Raw genomic sequence first — 24,830 nt, 5'->3', positions numbered from 1 at the left:
CTAGCCAGTGGACCCAGGGGCACTGACTGGACAGGGAGGGGCTACCATGAAAGATTGGTTCTGTTTTCCTGGGCAGGCCTGCCAGACACTGGAGAGGAGGTTACTGGGGCATTTGGGTAGGGCAGTGTGCCCCACTGCTGGTCCGGACAGTCCAGGTTTCACGTACATTTCTTCATGCCCAGGGAGAGCCGGGAGCTGACCTCTGCCCCAGGAAGGGAGCACTTGGCAGATGTTTGAAAGGGGGAAAGGAGGGTGAGTCCCCCGATAGTTCCCAGAGGGGCAGTCCTAGAGGTTAATGTGGGGGGCCCAGTCTGGGTTCCAGCATTAGGAGGAGTTTCTTTTCCTTTCCTCCCTGAAGGCTCCAGACCCCAAGAATTCTATTCAGAAGGCCCCTGTTTGGAGAAGAGACACATCCCTTGGCTCCCAGGAAGCACCATGTTTATTTAATGTAGGATGAAACTGGGGTTCAGCCCCCTCCTTTCCCCTAGGACACACCCAAGACCATGCAGACTTTATGACAAAGATGGGATTTACAGATCCCTTCTCATGGAGGGCAGAGGGCAGAGGTCCAAGGACTGAAAGACAGGGGCATCTGTGGTCCCAGGGGCTGTATTTTGGCTTTCAGCCCAGGTGCCCCACTGTGCCAGGAATGGGAATGGGCCTCTTCAAAGCTGAACCTCCCCCATGGGGGAGAGGCAACTCCTGGCTGAGGGCCTGTCCCTCCATAGGCCAGGGATCTCAGAAAGCCTCCATGTGGCCACGAAGGGACCTGCTCGTCCCACTGCCCAGTACTACATCGGACCAGGGAGCCCTCCCCATCTGCCTTACCATTCCCAGCTGGTTACGGAAGGCACACAGCCTGAGTGGGATTCTGGCTCTGCCAGTTCTAAGCTGTGTGGCTCCGGATGGTCACTTTACCTCTGCAAGACTGTCTCCTCCACCACAACATGGGGACACTTGCCCCCAAGCCCAGTGCTGTTAAGGAAGCCCCAGTGCCCTGTGATGCAGGGGAGGGGCCCCACCACCCTGCCACTCTCCCATTCATTTCTGAGAATGCTTCTTCCTCAGTCATGGGACCCGAATCCCAAACCCAGCAAGCTCTGTCCCCACCCTCCCACTGACAATTCAGATATGACAAGTGTCAAGATGGCAGCTTTAATCATCTTGGCCGAGGCCCCTCAGGCTCCTCTGCTGAAGGCCTCCTTGGCCACATACCCACCCCTGACCATGCCATAACACTTTTCGCAGGTGGCCCCTGCCCTTGGCCACTGACGTGGGAACCTGAGGTCATGTCAGTCTGTGGATCTCCTGGGTGTGGATCCGGCAGGCCCGAGCCTGCTCTTGCCACCTCCAGCTGCTCCTAGGGGATATGGCTCGGACCCTCTCCTGGGGCAGGGCCAGCGGCAGCAGGAGGCTGGCAGGGGAGGAGTGTCTCCACCACTGTAGCAGGCGTTGCTCCTGGGCCAAGCTTCCTTGTGCTTTGAGACTGATGGAAGAGCAGACGTGCTGGGGCAGAGGCCTAGCGCAGGCCCTTGAGGCAGGAGAAACACAGAGAAGGTGGTTTCCTCACAGCACAGACAGGAGGACAGACACACGTGGGCACACGCAGGCTCCACGTCCTGCACTGCCGCAGGGGGCACGGCATGGCCCAGTGACCCTTCAAAGCTTCCCGGTCAGGATGCAAGGGAGGGCCTCAGAGAGTGGACCAGGTCCCGAGCCCCAAACTTCCCAGAAAAAGGAGCCCCAGGCCCGCAGGGTCATCTGAGAGGCTGACAAGGGGCTGGAGCCAACAAGGAGACTGTGGAGCCAGCTCCCAGAGCGTGCTTCTTCCAGCTCTGTGGGCTTCCCCTGTCTCCACATGAGGTACAGGCTGGACAGACGGGTCTTCAGCTAACGCCCACTCCGGTCTGTGAGGGTCGTGGCGCGGCTGCCGCTCCCTTGGGGGCCCGTAGGGGAGGTGGTGCTGTTGGCGTATGTGTCATAACTGTTGTCTGAACATACAGAGAGCTCATCGGAGACCTCCATGCCATCGCTGATCTCTGTTGGGCCAGAAGGAGGCAGAATGTGAGTGCAGGGAGGAGAGGAGTGGATAGATGGCTGGCAGATGCGGTGGGAAAGGGTGGCCTGGAGCCACTCCTGGTCAGCCACTAGGAGGAATGAAACCTCGGGTTTCAGGTATGCTATTGAGCTTGGCATTCAAGGCCCTTCTCAGTCTCTGCAAACACTCTGGTCGCACTTCAGTCTCCTCTCCCTGGAACTCCACCTTCCAGCCACAGAAAACTATCTGCACCCTCTTAAGCTTGGCACGCATGTGTTTACTCTCCTCAGGGCTTTGCACATGTTGGCCTGTCTCCTGGGCATGACCTCCCGATAACACTTCCTTTTCTTAAAATCTGGCTAAATTCTTCTCATTTCTGTTTTTGCCCCCAGGCTGGGATGGGGCCTCCTCATGACCACCCTGTTCCCCCCTGCCCCACCTGTAATGTCACCATCTATGGCCCCCATCGGCTGGAGTACTTCAAGGACAGGGATGAGGTCTGGGCATCAGTGTCCCCAGTGGCTGGTACAGTCCTGGACACACAGCAGAGGCTTAGAAAAGGTCTGCTGAGGGGAGCTAAGCACACCCCAAGGGGACTCAGAGCACCTTGGTGGGGCTGAGGGTTCCTGGAGAAGACCTCTCAACCAGGAGTGGGCAGCAGGTGAGGCCTGCGGCGACTCTTCAGGGCCAGTGATGAGAAGGTGCTAGGTGAATGAATGGCCTTTGTCCCTACAGAGAGGCGGGGGTCAGGGAGGTGCAGAACCTGACAGGCCGAAGTGCTGGCTTCCTGCCTGCCATTCATGCTACCCGCCCCTCCTGACTTCCCTGGGCCAGGCACAGTACAGGAGCCTGGGGACTCCTCCTTCCAGGAGCTCCCCAGTGTTGCCAGAGAGCTGTGGGAGGCCGGGGGAAGCCCTCCAACCCCGCTTTGGTGCTCAGGGAAGGCTCCCAGGAGAAGGAGGGTTTTTGAGCGAGGGTAGGAGGAATTAAGTACCCCAAAGGCAAGAATCTGTGTATCCTCGGCACCTAACACAGGGCCTGGCATGCGTCTGTTGAAGGAAGGGCTAAATAAAAGAGTGAATAAATGAGTAGATGTTCACACAGTCGCTGGAGCCAGCCCCACTAAACCCACAAGCACCCCCCACTGGGCTCTGGTTCACTCGGGCAGCATTTACCAAGCACCCGTCTGGGCCAGGCGTGGCACTAACCCTCACAGGTACTCTGTGAGGGGGAGCTAGCCCATTTTACAGAGGAGGAGTCTGATGGTGAGGGAGGTTAGGTAATATGCTCTTGTTCACACAGCTCGGGGGATAAGCTGGGATTTGAATCTAGGTCCATCTGGCTTCTAAATATCTCTCAAATCTCTCCTCTCCTGTTTCCATTCCCACAATTCCCATCTGAATTATTGGTTTCCTTGCCTCCAGCTTCCCCTTCTAACCCACCCTCCACACTCGTTAGAGACTGAATTGTGGGGAATTCCCTAGCAGTTCAGTGTTTAGGACTCTGCACTTCCACTGCAGGGGGGCACGGGTTCGATCCCCGGTCAGGGAACTAAGATCCCACAAGCCCTGTGGCGCCAACAAAAAAAGAAAAAAAGAGAGAGATTGAATTGTGTTCCCTCCAAATTCGTATAGTGAAGTCCTAAACCCCAGCACTTCAGAATGTGACCCTCTTTGGAAATAAGGTCATTGCAGATGTAATTAGTTAATATGAGGTCATTAGAGTGGGCCCTAATCCAGAATGACTGGTGTCCTTGTAAAGAGGGGAACTTCGGACACAGAGATGCATCTACAAGGCAACGGGAGAGGCCAGGACCAGATCTTTCCCTCACAGCCCTGCTGACACCTCGATGATGGACTCTTAGCTTTCAGAACTGTGAGACAATACATCTGTTTTTAAGCCACCCAGTTTGTGGTACTTTGTTACAGCCCCACTGTACCAAAGACAAATCTGTCTGTTACCCTCCTCTTCTTTCAGAACAAAGCCCAAGCTCCTGACCACACACTTGAGGCCGAAGTGCCTCCCCAGCGCCATCTTGGGGTGAGTCAGCCAGAGGCCCTGCCTTCGAGCCATGGCAAGGAGTGCTCCCTCACTACCTCTGAACACATGCTGTTCCTGCCTCGAATGCCCTTCCTTCCCTCTGCTCGCCCAGCCCTCACCTCAAACCCGTCACCCTCCTACCCTTCCTTCCCATTTCAACTACATCACCTCCTCACAGAGTGGGCCCCAAAGCCTTCCTCACTGCCCCAGGGAACTCTGAACCCCTCTCTCCTCCTTGTACCCCACTCTGGCTCAGCACCCCCATCTATTAGAGCTCAGTGACACCTACCTTTCCATGTATTTGTTTATACAGCTGCCTCCTCCATCAATCTGGGAACGTCAACAGGCAGCAAGCAGGGGTGGAATCAACGTTTGTGGGGTCTGTGTATGAACCAGCATGGCAGGATGGGCCTCCAGCCCTGCCCCCACCCCTGCATGTCACCCTTGCCCACTACCCCTGGGGCTGACACTGAGCCACAGGACCTGGAGTTGAGGGCTGCATGTGGACGGGTATGCATTTCCGTGTGTGTGTGTGTATGTGTGCCCCTGTACCAGTGTGAGCGTGAAGCTAGGTGGGTCTACTTATGTCTGTGCCGTGTCCCTACCTGTATGTGCTGTGTGTGAAATGTGTGCACACACACCCGTCTGCACATGTGGGGTGCAGAGGACAGAGCCCAGAGCCTGACTCAACCTGTCTGCGGAGCTGCACACCTGAAAAGATGAGCTTCTCCTTCATGATGCTGACGTCCCGGCTGGTCCGGTGCACCGCGGCACTCAGCATGATCTGCTCGGGGTTGTAGCTCCGTATGCCACCCAGGCGCCACCTGCAGAGATGGCCCCGTGGGCATCAGGTCCTTCCCCACCTTTCCTTGGAGAAGGGATCCTTCCCACTTCCACAGACTCTCTGGATTTGGCCTGAGAGACCAGCAGGACTCTTGTCCGACTGTACAGACGGGGAAACTGAGGCCCAGAGTAGGGCAGAGCTGGGGCCTGAATCAGTCTGCTGACTGTCAGCCAGGGCTCTCCAGCCCTCTTACCTCCAGACCCCTAGATCCGCTCCCCTTGCCCAGGAGGATGGTTAGGGGTTGGTTAGGTATGTGTCAGGTGCCCCCAGTTATACACCTGGACAAATTTGGGGGTGGGGGCTTAGCAGGCATGACTGATGACCCACCCTGGAGTGCAAACCAATCTTGGGGAGTCCCAGCTGATGTCGCCTACAGCTCCATCATCAGGACCAGGCTGAGTGAAGCCAGTGAGGAACCCCAGAGAGGAAGTGAAGGAAAGCAGGGAGGGGAGGGGAGACAGCGGGGAGCTTGTCTTCATGGCATCACAAGGCAAGGGTGCTGGAGTGACTTGGGGAGGGGCCTGCTGCTGCTCTGTTCCAACAGCCCTGGAAGAGTGGGGTGCATATTCCCTAGTGGAGAGGGACAGGCTGGAGCATTACCCCTTTAATGGCTGGGGCAAGGTGGGAGCAAAACTGAATGGGCTGAGAGGTGGGGCTGCATAGGGCGTGCAGGGACCAGGCAGAGCCGGGAGGACTTGGGTTCCTTCGTCCGGCTCAGGGCACAGTTCTTGCTGTTACAGTTCCTCTGAACTAGCCCCAAATCCCTGGCCTCTGAACTTAGATTCTTCCTGCAACCTAAACAGAAGGACTCACCGGACCCCCAACCCCACTCAGGGAAGTGGGGATCAGCTTGGAAACAAAAACCCAACCCCCCAGGGCCCGACGCCCTGCTGGAGTGGGTGGAGGGAGCCCAGACTCCACGGGAGATCAGTTTCCAGATGGGATCAGCACAGCAGAAATGGACAGACAGATGGACAGGCAGACAGGTGGATGAACAGAGCAGACAGACAAGGGGAAAGCAGGAGGCAGGGGGGAAGGCAACCTCTGGCTGGGCTGGCCGCCCTACGCATCCCTGAGAACAGCAATAGGGTCTCTTATGCATCCCTGAGAACAGCAATAGGGTCTCTTATTTATCGCTGCATGCTTGGCACCAAGCCCAATGCCTGCTGTGTGGTGGGTGCTCTAAGTATCATTGAGTGAATGAATGGAAGAATGAGGACCACAGGGAAATGAACTTCTCCCCCAGGGTCCTCTCCTCCATCAGGCCTTGCCTGACCCCCCAGGAAGACGATGATGCTGCCCTGGCTGTATCTTGAGTGGCCCAGCGTGTCGGTGGAGCACCCTGGGGAAGAAGGCCCAGCACAGCACCAGCCAGCACATGTGGACATCTGCCGACTGAGAGGACGGTGGAGGGACCAGGCAAATGGCCCTTTGCTGGGCTCAGTCCCACAGTCAGTGAGCACAGAGTTCCTCCTCCTAGAAGTTGGTCAGTGAAGATGACTGACCTAGGAGGGCCCAAGGCACCTGACCAAAGGGAACTTGCACCCCCAAGACCAAGGTCTCATCTTGGAAATTAACGTTAAAGGCAGGAGGAAAGTGTCAGGCCCGTGTCTCTGCAGTGAGGTACATCTAGGACAGGAAGCTCAACCACTGTGGGTATTTCCCAGGGGAAAGTACGGGAGGCTGTGCTCATGGGGGGAGAGCAGTGGGGTGGGAGTCAGAGACAGAAAGTGAAAGAAAGAAGAGAGGTGGAGAGAAAGATAAACAGAGTGAGCGAGGGGAAAGGCAAACTGGGAGTGGGAGGGCCACAGGTGGCAGGGAGAAACAGAACTTGGTAGGCTGTGTGCCGGGCACTGGGGAAGGCCTTGCCCAAAGTGCCAGGCTGTGGGGGGTGGCCCAAGCAGAGCCCCTCCCCAGAGGGAGACGCTCTGGTGCTGAGAGAGGCCAGGTCAGCAACCTGCAAGGAAATGCTGGTTCCCTGTCTGCGGGAGGGAGAGAGAGCAGAGGGACACACACGGCAAAGTGGGGAGAGAGAAGGGAGGACTGCAGGGGAGAGGACGAGAGCAAGGATGGGAAGGCGGCTTCAGGCAGGGGAGGTGTATGGGAGGGTGACCTGGGCCTAGGGCTCCTCAGGAGGCAGCCTTTCAGAGGGAGGTGGAGAGGGGGCGGCGAGGAGGGAGAGAGAGGAACAGGAGGAGGACCACACCAGAATTACCTGATCAAGTGATAGCTGTGAGATGCCAGAGTGCAGCAGAGAGTGGGGAGGGGGGAGAGAGAGGAGGGACATGCGCCGGATCAGAGCAGTATGGGACAGAGAGAGAACATCAGTCAAGAGTAAAACCCAGCCTGCTACTTCATGGCTGGGTTGGGGCCCCGCCTGGCCCTAAAACCTCCCCAGGACCCACCCACTCCCACTGTGACCACCACCCCCAGCTGTCGTCCTGGAGGGTGGGTGGGGAGGTCTGAGCCCGGCCCGAGTGCTGTGGAAACCTGTGCCCTGGGTGACAGGCAGGGAGACAAGCCTAGAGAGGAGCCCCCCCTGGAGCTGAAACTCACCAAAGAGTCTACACAGCACATCCTGGCCCAGCTTGGCTCTGGGCTCCCAGCTGGGTGCTCATTCCAGAAGCCACTGGGCTCTGGCTGAGGGGGACGGGCTGGGGGCCACAGGGAGGCCTCCTTCTCCCCTGAACAGGGTGGTCTGGCGAGGACATCTCCCGGCCCAGGGCTCAGGAGGGCGTTCACCTGGCTGGGGGCGGGAGCTGGCCCGTCTCAGGCAGGGAGGGCCGCGGAAGGTGGTCAGGGCCTACTCACTTCTGGAGCACGAAGATGCCAACGATCAGGATGAAGGAGATCAGGTCGGCGGTGACCCACATGAGACAGTACTCGTCCGGGGGCTGTGGACAGATGGCCCACAACCAGCTTCCAGTCACGGCTGGTCCAGACCAGGGCTCCAGACCAAGGGCCCATGGGCAGGAGAATCGCACGTCACCATCAGGGAGGGGCAGAGGAGGACCTGGAGGGGGCTTGGGGGCTTGAGATTATATTTTGTAGGAGTGGGCCTGGGGTTTGGGGTGGGGTGTGTGTGTAGGATAAAAGAGATCTGTGCAGTGTTCACTGTAGAGGTGGTGTGTTTTAAACCTAGAGGATTTATGTGCTTAAAGGGGCTTAATGCAAGAACCAAAATATGAAAGACAGATAGATGAATGAGAGGGTGTGACGTGACAAGCAGGTGCGCAGGTGGGTATGTGAAGAGGTATGTGGCATCCATGTGCATGTAAGAGTACATGTCATTGTAGGGTGCAGAGTGTGGGAGCTTCCCCTCCAGGGGGCCATAGAGAGGGGCCCAGCAGGGTGAAGCCTGCAGAGCAGCCAGGCCTCACACCCCCTTGATCTCAGGTAAACTGTGGAGGTGGGCTAGGGCACTTTTTGCTGTTGGTCAGTTCCTGTGGCCTGAATCAGAGTGTGCTCATAGCTACTGCTGCCAGTCAGTTATTTCATCTCAGTCCGAGCTGAGCCCTCAGAGGTTTTAAAAGACAATGGGCGGGGATGGAGCTAACCACCCAAAACCTAGATCTGATTCACTGACACGGCATCATCTTAGCCATAATGAGACCCTCCATCTGCCTTTCATGACCTCAGGGAAGTGGCAGTGGGAGCACAGGAGGGAGGTCAAGGGCTCCCCAAGCCCCCTGGTTGGCAGAGCTGGGACTGGAACACAGGCCTGTCTACAGGTGCTCAGTCGGTCAACCAACTGAAAGCTGGTTTTATTGGCTGTAATCTCAGAAGATTTTAATGTTCCCTATTTTTGCCTCGTTGCCCTCTTTTCCCAATGACTTCCCTTCCTTTAAAACAAAACAATAATCTCCAAACCCCCCCAAAACCCAAGTAGTTGTTTATTTGTCTAGAGCCTTTGGTGTTTTTCCCCATGTGGCTCAGGCCAAGGTTCCTCCTACCCCCCAGACCTTGGTGCAGGCCCAGAGGTCAGGAGAATCTTCTTCATGCCTCAAGCCTGTCCCCTCAGGTGCTCCCCCCACCCCTGAGACCTCACTAGAGGGAGCCCGGGTGTGGAGCCTGCCCCCCAGCCCTGGAAGCCATAGGCAGCTCCCTGGACCCCCAACAATCCCCAACTCACCATGATCCAGAGGGGGGAGGGCACCTGGGATAAGGTGTGGGAGTTGTCAGAGGTGACAGACGGGACCCCTGCGCACCACAGCAGGGAGAAGAGCCACGGGGCATTGACTGTGTAGAGGTTCACGCTCAGGTTCCAGGATGCATAGTCCCTGTGGGGCAGGGACAGAGGCTGGTCGGCCCTTTGGCCAGTGTGGGAAGCCTGTAAAGCATGGCCCTTCACAACCTCATGCCGTCCTCAAAACTGTCCCTGGAGGAAGGAAACTCCGCTCTCAGAGGGCCAAGCTCACATACAAACCCAGGTCTGCCTGATGTTCTCAACCTCTCCTCTTTGAACCCTGAGCCTGTGTGTCCAGTCCTCTGGGTGAGCCTGGGCAGGATGGGGTGGGCACCTGAGCTCCTGGCGGGACACCTGAGTGTAGCGCAGGTTCAGCCGCTGGATGTGGCCTCTCCGCAGGCTGGCAGCTGCCTCCTTGGAGCCCGATGTCTGCTGGAAGCCAGGAGCCACCTTCTGCACGAAGGGCCTCTGCCTGTTAGGCAGCCACAGGACCTGCAAGCAGGAGAGGAGCTGCCTCTGATTTCCCTTCTATACAATGGGGTTAGGGTGTCTGTCCCTCGTGGAGCACCTGGAGGGGTTAAAAGAGGCGGGACCTGGCACGCAGTGAAAGCTTTCAGGTAGTAACCACCTCCGGGGGATGACTTGGTCCCAGCCATGGCTGGGAATTGCTTTGGCAACACCTCAGGAAGATCCCCCTCCAGACCCTAGTCAGGACAAGACGGATAAGGCCCCAAATGTCAGCTACTGTGCATGTGGCCACCAGCATCTTGTGTGCTCTCATAGTTGGAATCGTATTTTTCTGATCCCCAGGTATCACGTAGGTAACACTTCATGGAAGTACCATGTTCCGAAGAATCTGGCCCTGCTCCTGCCCTTTGTACATTTTTTTTTTCTTTGTACATTTTAAACGCTTTTCTTATTTCCCTCTTGGCCCCATGATGACCCTGTCAGGGTGGTGTGGGGCATGCTACCCTCATTTCACAAATGTGGAACCCTAAGGTCTGGAGAGGGGACACGGTGAGTTTACTGCGTGAGCGGGACTCCAGGCAGGCCTGGTCTCCCTGCGGGTGGGGCAGGGCTGGGCGGAGCTCAGCTCCTTGGGGACAGAGCTGGGTGGGGCTGGGCTGCAGGGCCTCACCTGGTGCTGGGGGAAGCCGGAGTGCAGCACGGCCTCCAGCGTGACGTTGAGGAAGCTGCCGCGGTAGGGGTGCTCCCGCGGCGGGTCACGCAGGTTGAGCAGCAACGTGGCATTGCCCTTGGCCAGCTCCAAGAGTTCCATTAGGCTGCAGATGGACTGGTTTTGGGCCTCCCTGTGGTCGGACGGTGACAGGGAACTGGCCGTCCAGAAGGGGTCCGTCTGGCAGAGACAGGGACACACATGTTTGTCTCACCAGTCCTATGGGGCCTCCACATGCCTTCCTGGCTATGGAACTTGGAGACGACCGAACTGCCAGTGTCGGCTGGTGTGTGCAAGTCAGGCACATTGAAGGCTGGGGCCCTTTGGGACCTCTAGGAGAACCCAACCATAACCTCTCTATCCCAGTCTGCTTGCCAAAAGAATGATTTGCTTGGAACATATCCCAGACACCAGTCCGTTTTTCTCTCAGTAGCACTTCAGACCAGAGAACCAACTTCCTCTAGAGTTTTACAGTGTTAACAATTTTAGCTATTAACTATTATAATCAAAATCAACTTTTTCTGGTAGGGGAGGCAGAACCAGAACAAGTAGTGACAACCATGACAGCTGGGCTGCAGTGGCAGGAGCCCAAGGAGGCCGCCAACCAGCCTGGCTGTGAGTCAAGGAAGCTCGGCATGTGAAGGTCACCTGAGCTGAGGGCTGCCCCTGGCCCTCACCATGGAGTCCCTGACCATGCTTTCCATGCCTAGGACTGGGACGGGTGCTGCCAGACCTTCAGGAACCACTGGCCAGCGTTGAGCCTCTGCAGCAGGGTCCAGTTGAGCATGGAGGCGGGCCTGTGGGCGAGCTCCGGGAATTCCTCCTCCACGTTGGTGGTGCGGCGCAGGGTGGCGTCGTGCATGAGGAAGGGCACGCCGTCCAGGCTGTGGGAGGGTGGGGCTGCGGAGTCACTGCCCACCCAGGTCCCTCGCCCGCTCCTCCCCACCCACTTACACCAGCCTACCTAGGGACCCAGGCCCGCTCTGCCCCTCTTTGGGCCTCAGGTTCCCCGTCTGCACAGGGAAGTCAGTGGGCAGTAAGTGAATCCCTCGGCTCTCTCTGAGGGTCAGATGGGGGTGGGCACTGCTGAGGAGGGAGGGCTGAGCGTATTCTCTCAGCAGCCCTGGGAGGTAGAGGCTATCTCATTTAATAATAGGGAAACTGAGGCTGGAGACAGAAGTATCAAACTCAAGGCCTACCAGCCAGTAAGTGGTGGAACCTGGCTTAGAACCCAGTCCACGTGATGCCATAATGAGAAGAGTGCAAATGCAGGCCCCTTTGACAAGTTCCACCCTGGTATCATCCCGGTCTACCCCACTCTGCTGGGGCTGCCAGTAGCCCCATAAGGTGCCTTAGCGTGGAACAGTAAAAGGCACCTGTGCTACCCCTCCTCAAGGCATTTTTCTACCACCTGCTAGAAAGCTTTGATAAACACACAATTCTATAATGTCTACAATGGGAATGGTATCCTCACACCGTGGTACCCCTGTTCAGTACCCTGCCCCCCCTTCCGCTTCTCAGACATGATGTTATCAGATCAGTATGGACACTTCTTGCCCTTTTTACAAACGCATACTTACAATCTACATGTAGAAATTGTACAGATCACTTTTATGTGGTCTTTAAAAGTATAATTGACATCACCGTGAACGTATCACTCTGCACCTTGCTGATTCCACTCATCAGAGTGTTTGCGCTCCATTTTGCTGAGCCGTACAGAGCTAGTCTTTCCATTAAGTGGATCTGTGGCAGGACTCCAGGTCCCTACCTCCACCCTGCTTGAATCAGGTGTCTGTTTTTTTCTCTATTTTATATCCTGGAGTATGGCACAAAATCTATTTGCATAAACATGGTGCCTGCCCTGCAGTGGATAATCCACGCCTCCGCTCTCCCATCTCTAAGACTCCGGGACCAGACGTGTCTCCAGCAGAAACCCGGGTGTGGTTGCATCGAGGAGGAAAAGAGGTGCTGTCCTCCCAAGCCCCACGCTTACCTGATGGTGACGTCAGCCTGGAGTCCGTACAGCTTCTGCTCTAGGGCCTTCCTGAAGGACATCAGCGTGTGCTCTGGGGCCAGCTGGGGAGGAAGGTGGCGGTGAGGGAGAGCCAAGCTTTAGCTCAAGCACCGCTCCCCGACCCACAGAAACTCTTCCACGTTGGGAGGCTGGGGTAGACCTGGTTCTAATTCCACTCCTCTAAGCAGTAGCTGTGGAGCCCTGGGCATCCACACAGCTTCTCTGAAGCTCCGTTTCCTCATCTGTTAAATCATGCCTACCTCATAGATTTTTTTGGTGGTGGGGAGAGAGAAGCAGGGATGGTTAGTGTTGATGTATATAAATGTCGGGGGTGGAGGGCTTTTTTACAGTCTTCTGCCTCTATGCAGTCTTGGGCTGGGCTGAATGCCAAGTTTCCTCCTGGTTATACCTTGAGTCCAGGCGGAGATCCCCAAGGGAGAGGACAGGGTAGACAGCATGGCAGAGTTTCAGTGGGGTGACTGGTTTCTTCATCTATACAGACATGACAAGACCATCTCCTAGACTGTTATAAGGATTAAAAGCCCCTAGCACGTTGCCTGATATAGAGTAAGTGCTTAACAAATGACAACTGTTACCCTATAGCATACACATCAGAAAATCCTAGTTCTAGGCCTGACTCTGCCATTAACTAGGTTTGTGACCTTTGGTGCATCTCTTTATCCTATGGGCCTCAGTTTCCCCATCTGGTCTTTGGCGGTGTATGTACACTGTTCTCTGAGTATCCTTCCAGTTGGGGGAGTTGGGGTTCCGAGTCTCCCTAGTTGTTTGGTCTGGTGATCCTGTCATGCCCTTTGCTGCCACTAGGGGTCAGCACCATACCAAGGATTGGGCTAGGACCATGTGCAGTGCGGGATGCAAGACAGGGAAGACTTCTGGCAGTGAGGGATGGGTGGAAAGGGCTCCCATGGCTCATCCCATTCTCACCAAGACATGCTCATTCCCATCTTCTCTTCCTCCGGCCATGCTGTTCCCCAGCATGTAACACACTCCCCTCGTCTGGGAAGCGGCCTGGCATGGCAAGGGCTTTGAAGCTGAGAAGGAGCAATTCCCCTTCCCAGTCACCAACCTGGGCCCATCACACCTCACCCTCTGGACCTCGGTTTCTTTAGCTATAAAATGGACTAATATTACCAAGCTCATAGCTGAGGTAACAGACGTCAGCAGTCTCTGAAATGTGAGTTCCTTTCTTCCCCTTTCTGCAGGGCAGAGCAGCCTTGGGGGATATGCTGCCTTGTCTCCCGGTCAAGTGGGCTGGGTGAGACCCCACAGAGGCGTCCAGGTGTGGACTCGGTGGGGTTCCTGCTCAGTCACCTCTAAATGCCCTGTGGCCAGGCATCCCACAAGTGACCACCAGAGAGGTACCAACGCCCCCCTCCCACGTGGCAGAAGGTAGACTGGGGGTAGACACAAAGAGCGTAGCAGGGGCCATGAAGACCCTTGGGGGAAGGAGGAAGTGTTTGGGAGGGGCAAAATCTCTTTTCTGGAGGCTTTTTAAACTCAGATCTCCCTGTGTTAGGTGCTGGCCTCCTTAAGAAAGAGGGTTGCTACTGCCTCAGGCCTAAAGGCAGATAGGGCTGTATTGTCAGAAGTGTGCATGTGTGGGCGTGGTTGTCACAGACTCATGGTGGTAGACCACTGTGGTTAAGAGGCCCAACTTTGGAGTCAGTCTGACCAAATATTAAAGTATGCACACAGGCTACCCACATAGGAAGGACACCCCCGTCCAGGGCACACAGATACCATCTCCAAGACAGGGATGAGCACCTGGGCTTACCACACACAGATGTGTGGACCCAGAGTCAAAACCTCCCACAGGCAGACATACAGGTGTAGACACTGGTACTCATGCATTCACAGTGACACAGGGAGGACTTGTGTCCGACACCCACACCAGCCCCTCAAGGGCCACCACCAGGATGCAATCAGCCAGATGCACAATGGGAGAAATTCTACAGGACAAATGACTCAGTTTCTTCAACAAATAAACAGCATATGGGGAAAAAAAGGGAGGGAGATTATTATAGACTAAAAGATACTTAGAAGACATCCCAGCCAGCTGTACCACACGGACTCTGTTTGGATTCTGATTTTTCACAACTCAATTATAAAGAGATATTTTTGAGACAAAGTAAAGCTGAACACTGATTCAGTATTAGATAGTATTAAGGAATGATTATTAATTTGGTTAGGTGTAATAGTGGCAGTGTGGCATAGTTCTGTTTTTAAGGTCTTTATGCATTAGAGATACATCCTGAAGTAAGCATGGATAAAATGACACAATACCTGGGATTTGCTTTCAAAAAAGACAAAGCAGGGCGATAGATGAAACAAGAATGGCAAAATGTTGATAAATGGTGAAGGTGGTGTTGGATTCATTATACTATTCATTCCTCTTCTGTGAATGTTTGAAATCTTTCTGCTAAAACAACAATCCACATGGGGCCACCCCACTCCTTCCCTTTGCCCCCGCTTCCTGCCTCAGCACACCCCACCCTCTTGTCCTGTGGCCTCCAGAGCAGGTGGGGTGGGTAATACGGGTCATGGAAAGAAAAGCAGCTATAATATGGGGCCCTGCCTCCTGGAAGGCTGTCCTCCTAATTTATCCTTACAAAAACCAGCAGCAGGGAGGCCTTGAGGGCACCAGCAACCCGCCAGACACACGGGCAGCATGTGGCAAAATTGGACCCCAAATCCAGATCCTCTGACTCCAAAAACCATGGCCTTTCTAGCTGGTTGCCTCCAGGAGGTGCCAGGAGCAGCATGGGGTGTGATGGGAGGGCACCAGGGTCCAGCTCAGGGGCACAGGTCTCTGAGCCTTATCTAGGAAATGGGCACAATAATGGTGATTTGCAGCCCTGTCCGACGTGACGCCTCCTTTAAATGCTTACTTCGTGAGGCCCCCTAGACTACCCTGAAATTCAAGGATACCATGGAACTCCCAACTACTGCCACAACCAAGAAAAGCTCTCATAGAGCCCTCAAGTGCCCCTTGGTGGTGATGAGTGGTACTGCATCTGTTGAGAACCAAAGTTCAAGGCTTTCGTAGGTCAGGAAACCCAGTCTAGAGAAGCAGGAGGGCTTGCCCGAGGTAACAGGAAAGCATAACTCTTACTTTCTGTGAGCCAGACTCATATCTGGGCACATCACACATGCTAACTCTTGCTTCCTGTGGCCATACGGTGCAGACACTCCCATCATCCCAGGGGACAAGATGAGCAAACTAGGCACAGAGGAGATAGAATAGGCCCTGCCTCCCACAGCTGCCACGGGGCCTGGAAGCCTGGCTCTGGTGCATACTCCCTCGAGGGGAAGGCCTACTGCGGGGTCACAGGGGTGGAGAGAAGGAGCAGGTGCTGACTCTGACTCCTTCCACTCTCCGTCCCACCCGGTGCAAATGTTTTCCTTTAGCAGTGGGCTTGCAGCTGCACCCAGCTCTCTTGCCTGCACAGCCTGGAGGGTTTTTCTGCTGCTTTGTTCCAGCCCCTGGGCCCTGCTCCCCTCCCCACACCCAGCAACTCTCTCTCTGCTGGGCCTTCCTAACCTACAACCTGGCAGTATCTGGGCCTGGCCTAAAACCCTCCTGCATCTCTCCAGGGCCCTCAGGATGAAAGTGAAATCTTTCAAACCAGATGCCTTCGGGCTCTTCAGGACTTGATGCCATTGAAACTCTCCAGCCTTTTCACCAACCCTTTCCATTAAACCCCTCCCACGCCCACCCCCCAACACCACCACCACCAAAAAGGGCTAAAACTTGTGGCTATTATTACATTACGTGTATTATATACATTTCCCTGCAAGCTCCTCCCTACAAGGAGATAGGTTTTAGGTTTTTTGCCTGTCTCCCCTCTGCAATGGCAGCTCCACCCACCCCTCACCCCAGTCTTTAGGGCCCACAAGTGGCACTCACCATGGGGGCCCCGCGGTGGCCGATGAGGGCAGGTTTGGGGCCCAGGTCCTTTTTCTCCATGATGCAGGGAGAGGAGATGGTGAGAGGGGCCAGGTAGAGGGCAAACACCACGGTGAAGAAGGTACCGAGAATGGCCATCTGGGAGGCTGCAGACATGGGCCCAACCATGAGCCCCGGGCAGCTTGGCAGGGTGTGCTGGACCCCTCCTCCCTCTACTTGTCAGGACCCAGATGCTTTGAGGGGACCCTGCACCAAGAGGACCCCCCATTCTTGCTAGGAAGGTGAACCTGGCCTCTAAGTCACACACACATGTAGAGACACAGAGGAAGAAACACGCAAGGCCGAGGCTGCAACCTCTGTGGAACCTGCAGGCCGGGACTGTGAGCCGGGACTCCCCACACTGAGAGCAAGGGCCGCGCCACATCCCCAGGCTACCTAGGTAACGTCCAGGCGGGGGCAGGACAAGCTGGCCTTGGTACGTGGAGCACACGGAGGGTAGGTCCTGCCCAGTCATACTTACAGGATCGCTCTGCGCGGGCAAACTGTCCTGCCACGATCCAGGAGAGCGCAGTGATGGCGACCAGGGCCCCCATGTGCAGGAATGGCGCTGTGCCCTTGTGTGCAGGAAGGGACAAGAGAGACTGCTGGCTCCCAGCTGTGCCCAGACCCTCTGGTTATCAACGTCCTTACGGCCTGTCTCTATCCACGGGGCAGGAAAGTGTCTCCATTTTTCAGTGGAGGAAACTGGGAGTCCAGGTACCCCGGATTGTAGCACCCTCCCCGCCTCTGAGTTGCTATGTGGTGTCTACCCCTCCCTACTTCCTCTGGACCTTGATCTAGAGAAACGGGAGTGACCATAAAGGCACTGTCTTGTTTTGAGGGTCCTGGGGAAGCAGCCACCCCGTCCCCACCCCCACTCACCTGCAGGGAGATAAGCAGCACCTCCCACTCGTCCTCCCACAGCTGGGCCACAGCTGACATGGCCACCACCGTAGCCACCAGGATGGCCACCAGCCCCATCTGGAAGGGGAAGAGCCACCAGAGGGTCAAGGCAGTGTCAGAGCCCCATCGGCCCAAGGGTCCCCAGTGTGTCTGAGAGGGAGAGCAAAGGTAGAGAGACGGAGCGAGAGGCTGAGAGGCGGAAAGGGGAGAGTAGAGAGTACAAGAGAGACGGACAAAGCAGGGCAGAGGCAGGCACTGGAAGAAAGCCAGAGGCAGCCGTGCAGAGGACAGTGAGAGGAGCAGAGGCAGGAGAAGGCAGGCGGACCCAGTGAAGAAGGGACCGCAGGAGAAATAGAAGGGAGGGTGGAGAGAAGACAGGTGGGCTGGAGCTGGGCTAAGGTGGGGCATGGCCCCAGGGCTCAGGGTGTGAGGAGGGAATACACTCGGCAAATGGGGGGCCTCCCTGAGCCCAGCAGGTCCCGTCCCAGGCCTTGCCCAGCCACCTTTCATCCAGCGTGACAGGTGAGGAGACCAAGGCTCCCCAGGAGATGGGGCACAGGGGGACCTGCCCAGGTTGCAGGGCAGCAGGCTGAGGAGCCAGGCCCCCCGCAGGAGGCTGACACCCAGCCTGGCCTTCAGGCTACAGCGAGCAGAGGTGAGGCAGGGGTCTGCCCCACACGCCCCGTTGCCAAGGCCTGCTCTCAGCCTCAGCCTCCTAGCTTCCAGCCTCTAATGTGTTATGGGAGCTGCCCTCCCAGAGGAAGTGAGGAGTACAGCTCTGACGGAACACCAGATGGAACCTTCCTGGGACGGAAAGCTCTGGGGACAGATGGGATCTGAAGTGTGTCATGTAACATAAGACGCTCCCCCAAACTAAGTAATGCCTGGTTTCTGGTTACTCAGCCCCCCAGGGTCCCTGCCTTGGGCCCTGGATCTCACTCTGCCCAAGCTCTCCACACCGCCAGGCCTGCCTCGTAAAACTCAGCTCACACCTCTACCCCGAAGCCTTCCGCAGCCCCTCTCCATAGGCGCCTGCCAAGACCGCCACATCCGGCCCTCCTGACTTCCTACTGCCTGCTCCCAGCTGCTCTCTTTGCCAGCAGGGCTCTCGCCTTCTTTTTCTTCTGACAGTGTCTCTCCTGGAGGCAGCAGCATTGTGAGAGCCCTCTAACGACCAAACAAGCTCTAAATTGAGTTTCTAGCTCGTCAGGCCAGAGACAGAGGCTGATCCATCTTCGTTCCCTGCCAGGCAGGGAAGATTCATCCCCGTCTGGGATTAAGTTTGCCTTTGGAGGTTTGTCGTTCCAGCCCATCAGCCTGGAAACAAATGTTCCAATAAGAAGCAGTAATAAGGCTGAGACGGATAGGAGCTCTTACGGACTGTGACGTGCCGGTCCAGAGGACACGGGAATGAGAGACACGAAGGTGCATAGAGGGCCCAAGTGTGCCTGGCTCTGCAGGAGGCACTCCGCTTGCTCATGTTTATCCTCGTAAAATCCCAGCTGAGATGCTACCGTCTTCATTTTACACATAGGAAAATGGGGCTCAGAGAGCCTCAGGGTTTGCTTGGTCACGTAGCTTTGAAGGGGGGCAGATTCAGAAGCAAACCCCATTCTGCCCGTCTCGGAGGTCGTGCTCTTTCTGGGATGTCACACCGCAGTGGAGGGAGCCCACGAGTGTCCTAACCATCCCTGAGCATCCTCCCAACCCCCCCACCCCAACACACAGGCTCCCTGCCCCCTGCTGCCCTCCAGGCCATAGCAAGCATCTCTGAAGGGTCACCTCTGAGCATTTTATCACAGTATTTAACTGCTAGTGGAAATACTTGTAATAAAACTGATTTCCAAGGATCCTAATGCAATGAAAAATTTTATCCTCTCTGAATCCTGCAGTGGCTGTAGTGGCAACCTTATGCTCCACAGCATTACTGCAGTGGTCAAGTTCTGTGGGATTTCCCCACACACGCCGTCCTTAAGCCACGATAACAGCGCTGGCTCCCAACAGCTCTACCACCCTTCCTCAACTCTGACTGGAAAGGATACATCCCACCCAGAAGGCCCAGGGGAAGCCTCTGAGAAAGCGGTCTCGGGTTTTCTGTGCTGGAGGCACTGTGGTTTGTGACGACAGCAGGAGGGGTGGAGGATACGGGAGCTACGTCCGTTCATTCAGTGAGCCTTGCCCGGGTGCTGGGACCCGGAGGAGTTGGAAACCAGCTCTGCCGACAGGTCGGCGGGGGTAGCTGGAATCTGGGTTCTGTGGTCTAAGTGGCAGATTGGCCCAGGGTTCAGGGACCCACTTATGTCACATCCCTCGGTGACTGTGCCTAATGGGGGTGGTTAACTTCTCAAAGCATGTTTCCTGAGCTGTGAAATTGGGAGACTGAGCGCCTACCTGAAAGGGATTTGGAAAGATAAATGAGAAAATGCAAGAGAAATGCTCAGCACCATGGCTGGCACCAAAATAATGAGTGCTTACTAAATGTTAGTGGAATAATTTTTTAAAGTGGACATAATATCAAATAAACAGGATTATTTCAAGCAGTAAATGAAATACAGTGTGGAAAGCCCCTCACATGTAACCCAATAAATGATGGTTGTGGCACCGTACCTGACACGCAGGATGAATGTGCCTTCCTAAACCGCAACTAGAGGGATAGAGGCTAGACACCAGGAAGAACTGTGGAGCCTGGGCCGGTTGTTTGGAAGGAAGTCTGGATTCACTGGGGGTGCTGATGGGGACGGCCTAGGGAGGTGGGAGCTGTGATCAAAGCCCCTCACAGCGGTGGCACCTGAACTGATGCTGGGGTGGTAGGTGGGGTAGGAGGGGGGTATCTCAGGGATACCACCTCCTATTTACTTCAAAGCCCCCAAGTACCCTTCCACCTTCTTCTTCACGTCCTGGATCCCTGGACTTTTCCTGGAGGCTCACCTGGGAGGGGTTTCTGGGAAATAGGAGCTTTGGGAGGACCGGGGAGGAGGGGGAAGGGCCCCAAGTGGACATCTAGATCCACTCACAGTACCCAGCCTGCCGCAAGCAGCTCCCTCCCCGCACTGCCCAGAGGCCCTCTGTCCTCCAGCCCTCCCCTCCTCAGGATTCAGGGGGAACTGGAGACTCTCAGAATAAAGATTGTGATGAAAACATAGCATAAAACTATATAGCATTGGGGCTTCCCTGGTGGCGCAGTGGTTGAGAGTCCGCCTGCCGATGCAGGGGACACGGGTTCGTGCTCCGGCCCGGGAGGATCCCACATGCTGCGGAGCGGCTGGGCCCGTGAGCCATGGCTGCTGAGCCTGTGCATCCAGACCCTGTGCTCCGCAACGGGAGAGGCCACAACAGTGAGAGGCCCGCGTACCGCAAAAAAAACCAAAAACAAAAACAAAAAAACTATATAGCATTAAGTATGGTACTGGTATAGGACCAGAGAGATAAATGAAAGTAAATAAAAAGCTTAGAAACAGATCTAAATACATAAAAATATTTAGTATATGATAAAAATGGCATCTCAAATTAGAGTGGAAAGGACAGATTACTCAACAGAGAGCTGGGACTGAGAAGCCATCTGAAAAGCACAAAGTAAGATCACATTGTACCCTAAAATAACTTCCAAAAGGACAACAAAGTTAAATGTTAAAAAAAGTAGGAACATAATTACCAAATGATACCACAGGGAAATTTTTTATAATCTTGGAGTGGGAAAGACTTTTCTGACACGAAACCCAGGAGCCATAAGAGATGACAGAATCCCTAAGCATAAAAAATCCTTAAGGATAAAAAAATTCCTGTGGCAAAAATACAGCAAGCAAAGTCAAAAGATGAATGACAACTAGGAAGGATGATTTGCAGTTCATCAGCCAAAGGCCTCATTTTCCAAATCTATAAAGAGCTCCTGCAAGTTAATAAGCAAAAGGCAAACCTCACAGCAAAAAGGGCAAATGATATGAGGAGACAGTTTATAGAAAAGGAAATGTCAATTTAAGCAGATGAAAGATGCTGAACCTAACTCATCATAAGGGAAATGCAAATTAAAACTACACAGTATGGGCTTCCCTGGTGGCGCAGTGGTTGAGAGTCCGCCTGCCGATGCAGGGGATGTGGGTTCATGCCCCGGTCCAGGAGGATCCCACGTGCCGCGGAGCGGCTGGGCCCGTGAGCCATGGCCGCTGAGCCTGCGCGTCCAGAGCCTGTGCTCCGCAACGGGAGAGGCCACAGCAGTGAGAGGCCCGCATACCACAAAAACAAAAAAAAAACTACACAGTATGGAGGGACTTCCCTGGTGGTCCAGTGGTTAAGACTCTGCGCTCCCAATGCAGGGGGCCCAGATTTGATCCCTGGTCAGGGGACTAGATCCTGCATGCTGCAACTAAGACCCGGCGCAGCCAGATGAATGGATGAATGAATGTTTGGGACTTCCCTGGTGGCGCAATGGTTAGGAATCCGCCTGCCGGTGCAGGGGACACGGGTTCGATCCCTGGTCCGGGAAGATCCCACATGCCACAGAGCAACTAAGCCCGTGCACCACAACTACTGAGCCTGCACTCTAGAGCCCGTGAGCTACAACTACTGAGCCCGCATGCTGCAACTACTGTAGCCCGTGTGCCTAGAGCCCGTGTTCTGCAACAAGAGAAGCCACCGCAATGAGAAGCCCGCACACCGCAACGAAGAGTAGCCCCTGCTCGCCACAAGTAGAGAAAGCCTGTGTGCAGCAACGGAGACCCAACACAGCCAAAAAAAAAAAAAAAAAATACACAGTATGGACATCTCTTAAAAAACTAAAAATAGTCACCATATGATCCAGCAATCCCACTCCTGGGTGTATATCCAGAGAAAACCATAATTTGAAAAGATACATGCAACCCAACGTTCATTGCAGCACTATTTACAATAGCCAAGACATGGAAGCAACCTAAACGCCCACTGACGGATGAATGGATAAAGAAGATGTGGTACATATATACAATGGATTATTACTCAGCCATTAAAAAGAATGAAATAATGCCATTTGCAGTGACATGGATGGACCTGGAGATTGTCACTCTGAGTGAAGTAAGTCAGAAAGAGAAAGCCAGACATATGATACCGCTTATGTGTGGAATCTAAAAAAATGGTACACATGAACTTATTTACAAAACAAAAATAGCATCACAGATGTAGAAAACAAACTTATGGTTACCAAGGGGGGAAGGTAGGGAGGGATAAATTGGGAGATTGGGATTGGCATATACACACTACCATACATGAAATAGATAACTAATAACATACTGTACAGTACAGGGAACTCTACTCAATACTCTGTAATGACCTATATGGGAAAAGAATCTAAGAGTGGATATATGTATATGTATGACTGATTCACTCTGCTGTACGGCAGAAACTAACACAACACCGTAAATCAACTATGCTCCAATAAAAATTAATGAAAAGAAAACACTAGGGCTTCCCTGGTGGTGCAGTGGTTGGGAATCCACCTGCCAATGCAGGGGACTCGGGTTCGCGCCCTGGTCCGGGAAGATCCCACATGCCACGGAGCAACTAAGCCCGTGGGCCACAACTACTGAGCCTGCGCTCTGGAGCCCACGAGCCACAACTACTGAGCCTGCGCTCTAGAGTCTGCAAGCCACAACTACTAAAGCCCACGCGCCTAGAGCCCGTGCTCCGCAACAAGAGAAGGCACAGCAGTGAGGGGCCTGCGCACCGCAACGAAGAGTGGCCCCCACTCGCCGCAACTCGAGAAAGCCCGTGCGCAGCAACAAAGACCCAACGCAGCCAAAAATAAAAAATACATAAAATAAATTTATAAAAAAAAAAAAAGAAAACACTACACTGAGGTACCATTTTCACCCACTGGGACTGGCAAAGCCAGGAAATCCCTGAACACTTTATAGGCACAATCATACATTACTGAGGGAGCATGAATTGGTGGCACCTGGCAAGGAGGCAGTTTGGCAGGAACTATCCGAATTACAAAAGTACACACTCGTTACCCAGCAATTCCCCACACAGGTCACTGCCACACTGTGCTGCCAGGGAACTGAAAGTTAAATGGGATGTTGATCAGGCCCAGCAACAGGGGACTGGCTAGATTAGGGAACTAGGGATTAGATGGTGGGACAGGAGCAAGGGATGGACACCGATGGGAAGGCTCCTATTGTACTGAAGGGGAGGGAGCTCCAAGAATTTTCTGTGGGGAGAGAGAACAGGGAGGGGCATGATGGGAGTAGGGGATTAACTGTTATTCATAAAACTGTTATGTATAAAATAAGCTATGATGATACATTGTACAACACAGGGAATGTAGCCAATATTTTATAGTAACTATAAATGGAGCATAACCTTCACAAATTGTGAATCAGGGGCTTCCCTGGTGGCGCGGTGGTGAAGAATCCGCCTGCCAATGCAGGGAACACACGTTCGAGCCCTGGTCCGGGAAGATCCCACATGCCGCGGGGCAACTAAGCCCATGCATGCGCCACAACTACTGAGCCTGCGCTCTACAGCCCGTGCTCCGCAACAAGAGAAGACACTGCATGAGAAGCCCGCGCACCGCAACGAAGAGTAGCCCCCGCTCCCGGCAACTAGAGAAAGCCTGCACACAGCAACGAAGACCCAATGCAGCCAAAAATAAATATAAAAATAAAATAAATTTTAAAAAATTGTGAATCACCATATTGTATACCTGTAACTTCTATAGTATTGTACCTCAACTATACTTCAATAAAAAAAAAATACTACCCCAACTTTATTTTCTTAAGGTGCAAAATAGAGGGTATAATAGGCTACTACTTGTGTTTAAAGAAAAAGGAAATGTGTGCATATATATACACACACACACACACACACACACACACACACACATTTGTATGTACTTAAAATATTTCTGGAAAGATAATAGGGAGATTTACATTTTTTACTTCTTTGTACCTTTGTAATTTTGAACCATGTCAATGTATTAATGGTCAAAAGTCGGTTAAAACAAAACCAAAAAGAATAAGAATTTCTTAAAATCTTAAAATCGGGCTTCCCTGGTGGCGCAGTGGTTGGGAGTCTGCCTGCCGATGCAGGGGACGCAGGTTCGTGCCCTGGTCTGGGAAGATCCCACATGCCGCGGAGCGGCTGGGCCCGTGAGCCATGGCCGCTGAGCCTGCGCGTCTGGAGCCTGTGCTCCGCGGCGGGAGAGGCCACAACAGTGAGAGGCCCGCATACTGCAAAAAAAATAATAAAAATCTTAGAATCAAATGATAGAATCTTGGAAACAGAAGGGTAGAATTTCCAGCCCCTGTTTGAATACTGAGCCCCAGGGAACTCCTTCCCTCCAGGTGCAGTGGGTCCATCTCCGCCAGGAAGGACCTTCCTCGTGCTGACATCTCTTGGGAGGGATCAGAGGGGAGAGGGAGACAGGACTGGCACCCTGGGAGCTGGCACCAGTGCAGATGAAGCAACCTGAGCCCCCTTCCCCCAGGAGAAGACTCCGTGCACTGATCTGCTGCCCTGGCTAGCTCGGGCCTCCGGACGCCTCTCCACTGGGATCAAGCAGGTGCGCCCTGGCCTGCTGAGAGCCAGGCGTGCCCTGGTGGAGGTGGCTGCGGTGTGCGCCGGCCCCACCTGGGGTGCCAGCGGGTGCAGTTCTTTCAAAGTGTCAGCTTTGTAGCTGGGAGAAGAAAGTC

The 24,830-nt window shown here is 54.4% G+C and overlaps 1 protein-coding gene across 12 annotated transcripts in view; it reads right to left on the bottom strand.

Annotated features, from left to right (window-relative positions):
- Positions 1-1,141: 1,141 nt before the first annotated feature.
- The window catches only part of GDPD5 (glycerophosphodiester phosphodiesterase domain containing 5), a 90,685-nt gene continuing 66,996 nt past the window's right edge, over positions 1,142-24,830 (bottom strand). For 3 of the 12 annotated variants that reach the window (XM_073808443.1, XM_073808441.1, XM_073808444.1), the window contains 12 exons: positions 17,149-17,247; positions 16,748-16,926; positions 16,228-16,373; positions 12,709-12,791; positions 12,279-12,361; positions 11,019-11,169; positions 10,247-10,465; positions 9,443-9,600; positions 9,055-9,202; positions 7,734-7,816; positions 4,790-4,902; positions 1,142-2,039 (listed from right to left, as the gene is read on the bottom strand). In XM_073808443.1, the coding sequence (XP_073664544.1) occupies positions 1,891-2,039; positions 4,790-4,902; positions 7,734-7,816; positions 9,055-9,202; positions 9,443-9,600; positions 10,247-10,465; positions 11,019-11,169; positions 12,279-12,361; positions 12,709-12,791; positions 16,228-16,373; positions 16,748-16,926; positions 17,149-17,247 (1,611 nt within the window). In that variant the 3' untranslated portion in view covers positions 1,142-1,890. Of the gene's footprint in view, positions 2,040-4,367; positions 4,460-4,789; positions 4,903-7,733; positions 7,817-9,054; positions 9,203-9,442; positions 9,601-10,246; positions 10,466-11,018; positions 11,170-12,278; positions 12,362-12,708; positions 12,792-16,227; positions 16,374-16,747; positions 16,927-17,148; positions 17,844-24,830 lie in introns of those variants that run through there. The other 9 variants (XM_033862260.2, XM_033862256.2, XM_033862262.2 and 6 more) reach the window with 7 other exon arrangements.

This window comes from Tursiops truncatus, chromosome 8, assembly GCF_011762595.2.
Source record: "Tursiops truncatus isolate mTurTru1 chromosome 8, mTurTru1.mat.Y, whole genome shotgun sequence".
NCBI classification, from domain to species: domain Eukaryota; kingdom Metazoa; phylum Chordata; class Mammalia; order Artiodactyla; family Delphinidae; genus Tursiops; species Tursiops truncatus.
The sequence above is the reverse complement of the archived record's forward strand: the minus strand, read 5'-3'. Positions and strand labels throughout refer to the sequence as shown.